The sequence below is a fragment of the Haliotis rubra genome, unplaced genomic scaffold (genome assembly GCF_003918875.1).
Source record: "Haliotis rubra isolate DU_JTF1 unplaced genomic scaffold, ASM391887v1 Scf92, whole genome shotgun sequence".
In the NCBI taxonomy this organism is placed as follows: Eukaryota; Metazoa; Mollusca; class Gastropoda; order Lepetellida; family Haliotidae; genus Haliotis; species Haliotis rubra.
Genome location: NW_025767657.1, coordinates 1,014,188 through 1,026,037, shown reverse-complemented (window position 1 = coordinate 1,026,037; position 11,850 = coordinate 1,014,188). Strand labels below are relative to the sequence as shown.

Sequence of the window (11,850 nt, the reverse complement as noted above, 5' to 3'; positions counted from 1 at the left end):
TCAAACTCTTAGTCTCGAAGCTAAACTGTCAAATGTTACTTCAGTTGAATAACTTTTGAATTATCTGCCCTTGGTCCTTGGTGCTAGAGCCTTGCGTCTGTTCTGGTATATGTAATTTTTGTAAAGATACTGGATAATGGTTCTTCAGTTATGATTGGTGAAAACAACGCCGGAATGATAAATTATAAGAATAAGGATAATGATAATAATGTGTTGACAGTTCCGTACAGCTGAACGGTTAAGAAATTAGTGTTAATCAAGCGAAGTGCCATATCAAATTAATCATATTTGTGAGAAACGTATATCGTGCATCTCTGCTTCCGTCCCAACTAAACTGCACTTTGCAGTATAGAAATATATATTAAGAGTACACATTAGAGATAGTGTTTAAAAAACACAGCACAACTTTCAGAAGGTATGTCATCAGTCTGTTTCTTGCTCGAGGTCATCAGGGCCGCATTCACCGCCTTGTACAAATTGAATTGGTTGCAGAGCTTGATTGTTTGCCGTGTCAGAGAGCGTGTGTCGGCGCCACTGGTTCTTGGGTTGAAAGGATGTCCGTAACTTCTGAAACACGTATTAATATACCACCATATACCGTATTTCCTCTAATAAGTGCACGGGCGTTTATTAAATCAGTAGGGTGGTTGGATAGCCTAGTGGTTAAAACGTTGGCTTGTCACGCCAAAGACCCGGGTTCGATTCCCCACATGGGTACAATGTGTGAAGCCCATTTCTGGTGTCCCCCGCCGTGATATTGCTGGAACATTGCTCAAAGCGGCGTAAAACCATACTCACTTACTATTAATTCAGCAAACTCTCATACCGGCGCTTAATAGGGGCCAGCGCTTATTATAGACCCGGGGCCTATTTCTTGAACAGTTATGAGTGAAGCCCATTTATGGTGTCCCCCGCCGTGATATTGCCGGAAGATTGCTAAAAGCGGCGTTAAACCAAACTCACTCACTCACTCATTCTTGAACAGTTGTTTACCCCAGGCACTTATTGGAGGCCGGCGCTTATTAGAGACCAGGCGCTTATTAGATTGAATACGGTATTTAGCATTCAGGAATTTTATAAATATGTACAACATCATACACCCCGCAATGTAAAGATAAGGTGGAATACAATGAAAATTATTTTTTTACAGTTGTGTCAAAAGAGTAAAATGGTTTCGAAATGACTGTCTAAACATCTGTACTTGGGTATGAACATGCATTCGCTACAGCTGATAACGCCATACGTATACCTTCTTTAGCGTGGAGAAAATGAAATATTTAATGTCAGCTTCATGCAATAATGTTACAAATAAGTTTCATGACATGATGCCAAATGGTTCAGTCTGAACATCAGTACATACATTGGGTAAACCTGATAACGCCATATGTTTACCTGTTTGAGCGTCGTTCCAGGTGTGTTGTATACGGTCCAGATGAAGACGATCGGCAGCGGTATTATGGAAATGCAGGATATCATCCAGCCAACTCCGGCAGCCCACGCTGGGTAGATGTAGTCTCCGTATTTCGGTGGTCGGTGCGAGTAGATGGACGAGCAGAATATGGCCTAATGAAAGAAGGACAAATACAGTCAAACACCACTGTGTCGAGTTTATCCTTGTCTCGAAGTAAAAGCTTGGTCCCTGTGTATTATTATTTAGTCACAATTTTCCAAAGTATTTACGCATGTCGCTCCAACTTCGAGTCAGTTTTGTTTGACTGTATAATGAAATGTGCTAATAATTCATTAATTATGTCTTTGGGGGCTTGAAGGAAAAACAAGACATGAATTAAAACTTTCACAAGGATTTTATAGTTCTACTTTGTTTCTGGGTGTCAAAATTCCAAATTTATCATTCTGTGTTCCTATCACTGGTTTTATAAATAACTATTGTATTTCTAAAACAGATTTAACGGATAACGATTAAATCATATTTTGTATTGATTTATCTAATAGATCATGTATACAATACTGTAACAAAAATAAATACCAGGAGTGAAAGATTAATTACTTAACGGTTGTGCACTTGGGCATTGTTCATAATGTTTTAATAATTTTGGATAATTACAATGCATTGATAGCATCAATTGATTAATCTTTACATGTCTTGTTCTAATATACATTGTAATTATTAGGATGCAATTTCATACTCATGCTAAATCAAAGATTGTCACAGTCTTACCAACAATAGGAGAGGACAAACATATTTGATGGACAGCATCATGACTCTGGGGACTGCCTCTCCCCACATAGTGCTGATGTCTTGTTTCAGCCTCTCGAATCCTTAGACAAAGAAACCAAAAAGATATACATGTGTCAATATGCCTTTGTTTAAGTTGCAGACAATTCAAATAATGTGAGTTTTAGTTTTACACCGCTTTTAGCAGTATTCCAGCATTGTAAACCAAAAGTAACTGTGTTCTTTAATCTGATTGGTTGAAAATCATGATCAAATGGTATTCGATTCCCGAAAATTCGCTGCGTATGAATACGTACAAACATCGCTCACACGATTGTATTGTTACGTCGTCAGCTGTGATGACGTCATTCAAATCATATTGTGACGTAAAGTCTGAATGACGTCACAAATGAGCAGTTCCAGATGCTACCATGGGAGACAGCCGAAACGGCCGGCTGATGACATTTCACTGCTGTACCCGTACTCGATGTCAATGAGTGCAGACACAAAAACGTGTGTGCACCTTTTGGTTCACTTTTGTGTTTACAATGTCAATAAACATGACGCCGTCGGTTCCAAATGAATTCCCGTGCTTCAAATACTCATAACACCCGGAAATTGGCCAATACATGATGCTTATCTCCTAAATATCACGGCGGGGGACACTAGAAATGGGCTTCACAGATTGTGCCCATGTGGGAAATCGAACAACGGTCTTCAGCGTGACGAGAGGACGCCTTAGCCACTAGGCTACCCACCGTCACCAATAATGACGTTGATGACCTTACAGGTAGTTTGATGAATTTGGTTTCACTTTTCTTTGTATTTCAAAACTATCAAATTTCTCAACGTCAACGTCACGTCATTAAACTGAGAAATCAGTTAAAGTCTTTAGTTTAAAATATTTGATTTATTCGTGTCTAACTGATGAACTGACATTAGTCAATATGCAGAGCTGAATACTCATCAAGATGTGTGAGCGAGTTGGTTTTACGCCGCTTTTAGCAAAATTCGAGCAATATTCTAGGAACACCAGAAATGGGCTTCACGCATACCCATGTGGGGAATCGAACCCGGGCCTTCGGCGCGACGAGCGAACGCTTTAACCACTTGACTACCCCACCGCCCCGAATCCTCATCAGATTAAAGAAATAAGTTAAGATGTCCTTACCGTAGCACCAACTGACAAGGATACACTCCAGCATTCCGAACACAGCTATGGCAGGGAAGAAGGCGTACCAGTCAGTCAGAGTCACAAGGTAAACACCACCCTTAAAACGACATAGGGCAGCATTTTTATTTTCCGTGTTTCTCATCGCCCGACCGACACTTATATAAAATGTTTATCATTATAAAATGTTTATCGTCATATAAAATGTTTATCTGTTAATCAGTCGCTGCCACAAGTCCAAAGAACGCGAGAAATTATAATAAGAATTACATTAAATGAGAATCAAGAACTTTATTCAGATAATTTTGTCTGTCACCTGTCTGTCAGGTGGCTACGAGAAACACATAAAAAATATGATGCCCATATTGGAAGGACTGCAAATACCAGGTGATGACAATTTGGATATTTTACGTGCGCTTTCCGACATGTTACTTTACTTCTTTGAGTGGGAGTTTTAGGAGTTGGATAGTCAGATAAGTACTTGCTTGATAACTGAGAATTCGAAACGTCGCATCACCTGAACAAAGAAGTTGTTCATCCACAACGGTTGTCCTTATTTGTGCATATTTCGCAAACGGTGTAAATACCAGGTGTAATGATCCATTCATTAATAACAGACAACAAGTGCTGCCGAGCAAGTACAAAGGTCTAAAAAGAAGCTATATTTGTATCTAATTGGATCGAGTGACTGACTGTATAGTTGTGTGGGGGGGTTGAGTGAGTGAGTGAGTTAAAATTTATCGTCACATAGGCAATATTTCAGCCATATCGTGACGAGAACAATTAATTTTATACTTAGGAAGTAATGGTGAATTGTAAAAACCTGTCAACGAAGGACAGCAAAAATAACTAAATTATCACAGATTCGAATTAAAAACTAGTAATAATATCTTAAACAGTTTAAATATAGATGAGAATACAAGGTAAAAACAGGCTATATATTGCCAACAACTGAAGGTAGATCACCATACTAGGGACCATGGGGACTTACAGTACATTTGCTTCCTGCATGGACCCTAGCTGGAGCTACACCATCCCTTCAGCTATTAGCAATGTTAGATAATCTAGCCACAGATTAAACGAACATATATTCTACGATTAAAATGGTAGTAGGTTTAAATTGAATGTTTTGGGGACTTACGTACCCTCTCAGGAGGACAATAATTTTACAATACTTTAACCCCCTTTGAGGGTACAGCCACTGACAATCTAAGTTACTGATCTAAACTACCAATCATTACAATCATTAAATCTACAGAACATATTAATCAAAATTCATTAATTAAATAAATTTCTTTTAAATAACCAAGAATTAAATGAAATTCAATAGTACTAAAGAGATCCTTAACAGTGTAACATTGAAATATTTATCCCTTATGATGGAGAATTCAACACAGTCAAGCAGGACATGCTTGACTGTGACTCTCTCATCACAGGGGATACAAAGCGGAGGATCCTCACCTTTTAACAGATATTTCTGAGTATAACGTGTATGGCCAATGCGACATCGTCGCATAATGACCTCCTCAAATCTGGACTGACAACCCAAGTAAGTGTAACCAATATAGGGTTTTATTTCATGTAATTTGTTAATACCTACTTGAGTGTCCCACTTCTTCTGCATTAGATCACGGATATAAGATCTAATGACGGCTTTGTAATCAGAATATGGGATAAAAAGTGGTGTCACAGATTTGTTGAGTACTGCCTTGGCAGCAAGATCAGCCATTGTGTTACCAGAAATTCCAACGTGACTTGGCAACCAACAGAAGACGATGTCGTATTGGCCAGTAGCAAGATCGTTATATAATTCAATAATGTCTATTAAAAGCGGATGTTTACAAGAAAGATTTTTAATAGCCTGAAGGCACAAAGGAGAATCTGGTGTTGGGGTTGATATTTGACTGCAATACATATTACCTATTACACATTGCAGCGTTAAACAAGCATCAAATGCATCTGTATGGTATGGAAATTGGAAAGTAAGAACAATCTAAACTCTGTTGACCCGTGAAGAATCCGGGTAGAATAGGTCTTCAGCTACCCATGCTTGCCACAAAAGGCGACTATGCTTGTCGTAAGAAGCGACTGACGGGATCGGGTGGTCAGGCTCGCTGACTTGGTTGACACATGTCATTGGTTCCCAATTGCGCAGATCGATGCTCATGCTGTTGATCACTGGATTGTCTGGTCCAGACTCGATTATTTACAGACCGCCGCCATATAGCTGGAATATTGCTGAGTGCGGCGTAAAACTAAACTCACTCACTCACTAAACTTTGTTATTAGTTTGCAGTATTCCAGCTGTATGGCGGCGGTCTCAAAATATCGAGTATGAACCGGACAGTCCAGTGATCAACAGCATGAGCATGGATGCTTGCAATTTGGCATACGATGACATGTGTCAACCAAGTAAGCGAAAATTGTCCATCCGATCCCGTTAGTAGTCTCTTACGACAAACATGGGTTACTGAAGATCGATTCTAACCCGGAACATCTGCTACAGCCTGACCATATACAACATACAGAGTTGCAGCTGCTGCAGTGGCAGGCCAGCATACATATTCTGCTCAATTCTAACCCGGATCTTCTTTGTATGCGTGGATCCAATGATTCTTTACCTGTGTGACGCAGGGCAGGGCAAACAAAAAGTTGGTCAGGAGAATCAGGCAAATGATGACCCATCGTCGTTTTGTTGCTCCCAGAAATGTGTCTTCGAGGGCGGCAAGTATTACTTCTATTGCAGGTAACTTAAAGCAGACAGAAAACATTTTCAAGTGTCCAGTTTATTATATTTTTGTCATTGAGGATTTTGGGGGAGAAAATGTTCCAAAGAACATGCTTTTGTTTGTACGAAGCTACCACATAGATTGGGTCGTCAACATCGACACGCCGATGGCAAGGTAATCTGCTTGTAATTTGTCTGATCTGTCTTGTCAACAATATTATAAACTGGATGCTAACACATGTAAGATATATTGGCTAGTATAATTTGTTTAAGTGGCATTCTAGAAACTAGTTGATGGTACAGATATGACAAAACTTTGAGGATGATCAACTTCTTTATATTCACAATAGCGACGTTTCTTGTAGCTTCTTATACCGTTTTCAAGCATTTGTGAATATAACGAAGTTTTGTCATCTCTTGACTAGTATAGTTTTACACAGCAAACACTAAATAGTTATATATACTATCCCCAAAAGAAACGCATAGGCGTTTTGTAATTTTAAAAATCTATTAATTACCAATTGTGTTAAAACAATCGTCAAAATATTTAACAAAAGTGTTGATAACATGATTTTACACTATTGCACAAGTTCAAAATCGACTTTACCGGAAAATGTTGATTTTGATGAGATTTCTTTACAAGAATTAAAGAGGCATCGCCACAACGCAACATAAATCACCTTACACTTGAAATTGTGCAGGAAAGAGCATGCACTGTCTGGCTATAAAAGTCCAGATTACTTTCGGAAATCGGCATTCGTTTTGAAGGAGTTTAAAGGTCTAATCACTACGCCACGTCTTGACCCTGCGTCACGGAACATCGCCATTGAAGGAGTGCACGCTGGAGATTACCAATTTCTGTTGCCAGGCGTCTGAATGTTAGTCTGAGCACGATAGCACTGCTTGCAGCTCGTTACAACCAAACAGGTATAGCAAATGCTTGTCCCCGTACAGGCAGACCTCGAGTCACCACTGCAGCCCAAGATCGGTACATCCGAGTACTACATTTGCGTGATCGTACTGCCACGGTTGAAAGCATAGCAACCAGGATGCCTGGACTTCGGAGGATATCCGGTCAAACTGTACGGAACAGGTTGAGAGAGATTGGACTGAGAGCCAGGAGACCCGACGTCGGGACCATGCTACTTGATCACCATCCCGCTGGACGTCTCCGTTATATAAAATTATCCACTTGGTTGTATAGACATCACCTTCTTCTAAACTGATGAAAAAATTCATGTACTAAATCGCAACAGATTTCTGGGTTATGCGTTTCTTTTTTGGAATAGTATATATATAAACATTCAATGATACATCATGTTGATTTGATTGGTTCATCTTAACGTATGGGTCTTATAATTCTACAATGTCGCTGTCGTGATGCCTGTAGCCTTAACCTCCTTCTGTGTGTTTTTAAAATGACGTATTTCCTGTTCAGTTTGTTATGACTGATTGAAGAACATGTTTAAACATTTATCAAATTTGTACCAGTGTGTCCACTTCAAGGGTCATCAGTGTGAGGAAGGTCAACACTGACCAGATTTGCGGTAGGGGGAGATAACTCAGGACTTGAGGGTAGGCAATAAAAGCCAGGTCGAAGCCTGAAATAGATTTGTCATTTAAATCAAGGCGCTCAACATGACATTATAATTCACATAAGAATGAAAATATTTCTTTGATCAGAACAGGTGCCCATCAGCTTAGTCGGTCAAAGTGGTTACTAGATAGTGAGTAACTTGGAACTATAAACTAGGCACATAAAGAAACTGTGCATACAAAAATTTAAAATCTAAATTTATCAAACCTGTGTAGACACATAAGGATTTAAACTCAGAGATTAGTGACATGTATCCAACATGCATGCACGTGCCACGTTCCGTGACGTCAGTGGGTTCGTCCTTGAGACATGCAATACGTTGTTGCACGTGCATTCCGGGAAAGAGAAACAGAGCAAATGAATGCCACACAATACTGTCACTTTAGAAGCTCAACCCCTGCTCTTGCGATCGTTCAAAAAATTAAACGGCTATTGAAACGCATAGTATGCCAAGGCTCACGTCTGCACAACGTCATGAGGCCATTGGGATGGTCCGTGGCTGCACATTTCCACTGCCACCGGAACACCATTTCTGCACTGGTGAGACGCTACCAGAACACAAATGACGTCATCGATCGGCCACGTTCTGGACGTCCACGTGTAACAACGCCAAGACAGGACAGATGGATAAGGGTGATCCATCTTCACCACAGGTTTCAGACTGCAGTGATGACTGCCCGAACCATCCCAGGACTTCGCCGTATCCATCCCAACACAGTTGGACAACGTTAACGTCATCACGGGATCAGACCACGACGTCCCGCCATACGGCCTATCCTGACACAATGTCATCGACAAGCTCGCCGAATATGGTGCCGAAATCATGTCCGCAGACCCTTGTTTTGGTGGAGAAATGTTGTTTTTACAGATGAGTCCAGGTTTAACATTTCCCATAGTGATGGACGTCAACGTGCCTATAGACGCATGGGAGAACGTTATGCACAGGCCTGTGTCTTGGAGAGGAATCGCTTTGGTGGTGGTTCCGTGATGATTTGGGGTTGAATAACAGCACACCAAAGAACTCCTTTGGTGATTGTTCAGGCAACTTAACTGGTGTGGGCTACAGGGATCAGATTCTTCGACCTGTGACAATTCCTTTTCTGCAACGTCATGGCCCTGGGTTAACATTCCAACAGGACAATGCCCGCCCTCATATGGCAAGGGTTGCTATGGATTTCTTGCAACACAACAACGTTGACTTACTGCCTTGGCCTGCAAATTCACCGGATCTCTCCCCGATAGAGCATGTTTGGGACGAGATGGATCGACGTCTACGCCGTCTTCCTCATCCGCCAGATAACGTCCTTGATCTTGCAACAGAACTTGAGAGAATCTGGCGTGACATCCCACAAGCCTTCCTTGCATGTTTGATAGGCTCTATGCGTCGTCGATGCACTGCTGTTCTCAATGCCGATGGTGGACATACCCGTTATTGAGCTTGTGACATGGTCGTTTGACCCCTGTCCCGCTTGTGGACTCGTGACGTCATTGTGATTGACTTTTCGATTGAAATTCTCCCGACTTGTTATGGTCTCATGATCCCTCCATTAAAGTTTATATGTACCTTTTACATTGTTATCGTACTTATCAACTGGGATAATATTTTTACAATGCACAGTTTCTTTATGTGGCTAGTATAGAAGTGAGCGAGTGAGTGTATACTCTTCCACAACAATGACCTATGTAATTAGCTGAATATATATTGTATGAACCTGGTACAGCAATAATTGTTTATAAGTTTTGGTGGAACAGTCTACCTGATGGAGGGGAGAGAGCGAGTAATTAAAAACCTCTCGACTGGAACAGGTTGTGTATTGGACGGGCAGTCAAACTGGGAGTAGTCATAATGGGAATGAACCAAATTTACTCACTTGTTCGTAAAAGCTTAACTGTCAGTTCACCTGAATCACTTGATTGCGGAAACAATATCAGAAATTTTTAGTGACCTGTTTTTGATGAACCAAATAAACAAATAACATTCATTGAGACCCACGTTCATACCGCTTTTATAATGAGGCGAAACTGAATGCATAATTAAAAAACTAACAATATACAGTCGTCGGTTATAGTCAAATTTCCTCATTAAATCACACTAATCTCGACGTCACATATAGTGAATATATAGATGCTATTCATTGAGACATCCACTTTTCTCAACAACTGTACCTTTACAAAGATGTCGTTCATGATGGTGGACTTATACTGATATATAGAGAATCTCACCCGAGTGTCTCTTGATATTAAATATATCACCACGAGTTGATAAAGTTACAAATATCCGAGGCTTGCCGAGGATATTTTTACTTTTATCAACGAGTGTTGATATATTTGACATCAGAAAACACTCGGGTGAAATTCTATTTATCATTAAATATCACTCTTCATTAGTTTTCAATGCCAAATGTACATTTCTGTTCACGTTATTGCCATTAGACGTGCAGTGTAGTGTAGTCATCAAGTTCATGACGTCATAGCATTTTCAGGGCATTGTTCCAAAAAAACCTGTCAAAGCTGAGTGCTGAGTGCGGCGTTAACCAACCAACATACATTCCCTGGGGCCAAGATCACCTGGTATCACCTATTGCTGCCATTGATACCTACTGACAGAGATTCATAACCATATGACTTGGATATAGTTGGGATCATACGGTGGACTCTCAGAGATTTCTTCTAATCATAAAAATGGTTATGTAGCCATTATTTAGTGAATATATTAACCGTTAACTGACTCTTCTATATCACAATGTATATATTTTAGTATAAGTAACTGTTGTAAATGTTTATCACAAATCATTTTACAATTTTGTACACAGTTTCTTTGACGATACCTGATGACTGGAAAGCGTCTACAGGAACTCCACGTTGGTGGGCAACATGTCCGATGGTGGCAAAGAACGAGAATCCAGCTAAGAAAATGAAAATAACGTCGACAGTGCTCACAAGCACTGCATCCCTGAAACAGAACGTTGCCAGTAGTGAGTGTTATGAAAGCATGTCTCTTAATATATTGCAAGAAGTTAGATACACTGATTCTTTAGCATTAGAAATGATATTTAATTGATGAAGAGTACCATATTTAAACGATCGAAACGTTATGGATAGTAATCATCCCGCATTTCATTACATAAATGAAATACATCAGGAGTATATTCTTTACACATGTATACATACCAAATGTACTCGTCATTCCTGATGATGGATGTGTTCCAATCTAATGTGTACATGAGAAAATGGGGATCCGTTTTGTTGTTGGTGACTTGTTTGTTGATGTCACATTCAGCATCATTCCACCTTTATGACAGCGGTAAATACATAATCGAGTCTGGATCGGACATCGGCGTGATTAACGTAACTTCCATCGACCTACTGGGATAGTATGACATGCATCAACCAAATCTGTGAGTTTACCAATGTTAGTCGCCTTGTACGACAACCATTGGTTGCCGAAAAACAATTATAATCCAGATCTTCGCCAGGCTGTGCACATGTGGGTAAGCTGTATTAGTCTGTCACACCCATTAATGGTTTTATGAACACTTCAGTCAGTTTATCTTAATAGAGTTACCTCTCCCTGTGGAACTCTTCCTGGAGGAGATAGACTTGTGAGTCCTCACAACAAGATGACGTCTGTGTTCAGCAGCTCATTCTTAGGAACCATTATTAACCAAAGTAAGACAATTACACAGTCCCAACAGTGCAAGTTTTATTTCTTCTTATCTCAGTAAAGCTTTGGGTCACTTTCATTGTTACTTTTAGTCAGGAAATGAGTATTAAATGTAGTTTTAAACGTTTTGAGCTTTCTCTATGTTTTGGATCTATTGGCCGAGGACATAGAATTTAACTTCACTGAAAATATTACTCTCTCTTTTTTATCATTGTTTCAGGAATTATTTCCATGAATGAAGTGCATTCTTTGTCTCATTTTGGAATGTATAATATAAGAAATATAAATAAGCTCAAATATTTTGCACATATATATTTGAATGACATTTTGCATTATCAATTCATTACTGATCAATCTATCTATAATTGTAGAACTAATTCGACCCTCTGTATGTCTATTTCAGTGTTTTCACCACTTGTAACTATCAAGACCTACGACATCTAACAACCAAAGTGATGCAATATGTGAAACTGAAACATCATGGACCAACTGCAATGCTGGATCATGCATCAGG

At 39.8% G+C, this 11,850-nt stretch overlaps 1 protein-coding gene across 1 annotated transcript in view; it reads right to left on the bottom strand.

Annotated features, from left to right (window-relative positions):
• Window positions 1-423: 423 nt before the first annotated feature.
• LOC124264335 (sodium- and chloride-dependent GABA transporter 2-like) overlaps window positions 424-11,850 on the bottom strand; it is a 49,307-nt gene continuing 37,880 nt past the window's right edge. The window contains exons 5-8 of the mRNA XM_046699092.1: window positions 3,348-3,447; window positions 2,180-2,280; window positions 1,393-1,563; window positions 424-567 (exon numbers count right to left, since the gene is read on the bottom strand). Coding sequence (XP_046555048.1) covers window positions 424-567; window positions 1,393-1,563; window positions 2,180-2,280; window positions 3,348-3,447 — 516 coding nt within the window. The remainder of the gene's footprint in view (window positions 568-1,392; window positions 1,564-2,179; window positions 2,281-3,347; window positions 3,448-11,850) is intronic.